Below are 2,602 nucleotides of genomic sequence, written 5' to 3'. Positions count from 1 at the left end.
AAAATGAATTTTGGAGAATTGATTTTTGATTTACCTCCAACAGTGAAAAGAAATGTACGAAAGATTGAGAAAATTCGTGTTAGAATTATTAATCTTACTTTTTCGGTCATATTTAATAATATATGTCTACAGGAAAGACTGCTACCAAAATATACTAATATATATATATATATATATATATATATATATATATATATATATATATATATATATATATATATATATATATATATATATATATATAATCACAGTTAAAAGTTAACAATCAACTAGAGTGCTTTTGGCTTGCTTTCAAACTTTCAAATGTGGTGACAGTGATGGCATTGCCAATGCCAGCACTGTAGCTGTGGACCATTGCCACGTTTCTTCAGTGGCAGAGAAGAAAGTGGAACGGAAGCTATGAGGTACACAGATATCAAAGAAGACAATTGGTACCAGTTGTACATACACAATCATGACAACAGAAAGGAAAACAGGCCAGGGGTTGGAGAGTGAGAAACAAGTTAACGTGAAGTAGCAACACCATGTTTTTTAATACAGTATATGGAATTGGGTAAGCTAAAACAGTATAAAAATATATAATAAAATAATGGTTGAAGCTATGGAGAGTGCAAGATATTTTCCTGATAAAGTTTACAATTTCCAACAATTTTAAAATTGGAAAAATGGTATTATAAGTTAATGAACTAATATGTGCTTTATTATACATTATACTTAAACCATTTTCTGATTTATCTCTCACACTCAAAATGTTTTATCTATCACCCACATGCACCGTCTTGTGAGTTTTCATACTACAAAGATGATCGAATCTCTTCCAAAATTCTGGACACTCATGAAGGTTTATTATTCAAATGTACTAAAATGTGTGCTTTTATTTCTTTACGTGACTTAAATAATCTGCCACATTTATCACACTCGAAAGGCCTTTCTTCTGTATGTACTAACATGTGACGTATTATAGAGCCACGATCTCTAAACCTTTTGCCACACTCATCACACTCAAAAGGTCTTTCATCAATGTGCATCATCAAGTGAGTCTTCATACTTCCAAGGTGTCTGAACCTCTTCCCACACTCTGGACACTTATGAGGTTTTTCACCCGAATGCACTAACATGTGAGTCTTCATACTTTCAAGGTGTCTGAATCTCTTCCCACACTCTGGACACTTATGAGGTTTTTCACCCGAATGCACTAACATGTGACGCTTCATATGTCCAAGAAGAGTGAATACCTTCCCACACTCGGGACACTTGTGAGGCTTTTCACCCAAATGAACTAACATGTGAGTCTTCATACTTCCAAGCTGATTGAACCTCTTCCCACACTCTGGACACTTATGAGGTTTTTCACCCGAATGCACTAACATGTGAGTCTTCATACTTCCAAGCTGATTGAACCTCTTCCCACACTCTGGACACTTATGAGGTTTTTCACCCGAATGCACTAATATGTGAGTCTTCATATGTGAAAGATTTGTGAATACCTTCCCACACTCTGGACACTTGTGAGGCTCTTCACCCGAATGCACTAACATGTGAGTCTTCATATCTCCAAGACGTCTGAACCTCTTCCCACACTCTGGACACTTATGAGGTTTTTCATCCGAATGCACTAGCATGTGACGCTTCATATGTCCAAGCTGATTGAACCTCTTCCCACACTCTGGACACTTATGAGGTTTTTCACCCGAATGCACTAACATGTGAGTCTTCATATTTCCAAGACGAGTGAATACCTTCCCACACTCTGGACACTGGTGAGTCTTCATCTTCTTTATGATAGGTGCAGTTTGTGGGAAGGTTTTTTCCATGGATGACTGCATGAGTGGTGATGCTGGGTGACGCCTCACGGTGGGGCGTCAATGTTGAGGCTTAAGCAAGGCTTGAAATTGAAATAAGTTTATTGAGGTAAAATACACACAAAGGGATGAGGTAGCTCAAGCTATTCTCACCCCATTAAAAAAAATGAATTGCAAGCAAGGCTTGAGTGTTGTTTCTTAGGCTATTGTAGAGTTAGACTTGATGTGAGCACTTGAAGGTCAGTGGTGGGCTTCTTCTTTATGATAGGTGCAGTTTGTGGGAAGATTGTTGTGTTGATTTAGGGGCGACGACGATCGTACGTGGGAAGGTTTTATGCTCATGTCTGGACACTCACCGTCCCGTGTTGTGATAATGGCCACGACGCTCACCTAGGCGTTCCAATGTTCTTTCTGGTGCCACACTTTATTTCTCCTACTTTTTACTATTGTTTGTAACTGGTTTTCTATATTTAACTCTTATGATTTCCTCATTTTTTTAATTAAAGAATATGCTTGCAATTCATTTTTTAAGATACAATGGTACACATTTATATACTTTCTGAAGGAAACATTGCTCCCATGGTGAATGCACTACTTTGCATTCTTTTTATTTATTTTTTTTCAATCAAATATATAATCAATAAGCAAATATGAAAGGTAATAAACAAGTTGTATTAAACAGAATACAAGCAGATCCACAAAAATAGGCAAGACAATAAGCAAATACATTCATAAACAAATTTGTAATAGGGAAGGAGCACCACCGTTAGCTTGAAGGATTCAAGACGCTTTGTACACTG

The 2,602-nt window shown here is 36.9% G+C and overlaps 1 protein-coding gene across 1 annotated transcript; it reads right to left on the bottom strand.

Annotated features, from left to right (window-relative positions):
• Positions 1 to 218: 218 nt before the first annotated feature.
• LOC138354693 (zinc finger protein 85-like) lies at positions 219 to 2,216 on the bottom strand. Its single transcript, XM_069309074.1, has one exon. It carries the CDS (start codon positions 1,824 to 1,826, stop codon positions 834 to 836), a length of 993 nt encoding a protein of 330 aa, XP_069165175.1. The 5' UTR covers positions 1,827 to 2,216; the 3' UTR covers positions 219 to 833.
• Positions 2,217 to 2,602: the final 386 nt, after the last annotated feature.

Source organism: Procambarus clarkii, chromosome 6, assembly GCF_040958095.1.
Source record: "Procambarus clarkii isolate CNS0578487 chromosome 6, FALCON_Pclarkii_2.0, whole genome shotgun sequence".
In the NCBI taxonomy this organism is placed as follows: domain Eukaryota; kingdom Metazoa; phylum Arthropoda; class Malacostraca; order Decapoda; family Cambaridae; genus Procambarus; species Procambarus clarkii.
Note: the sequence above shows the minus strand (reverse complement) of the source record. Positions and strands in the feature narration are given on the sequence as shown.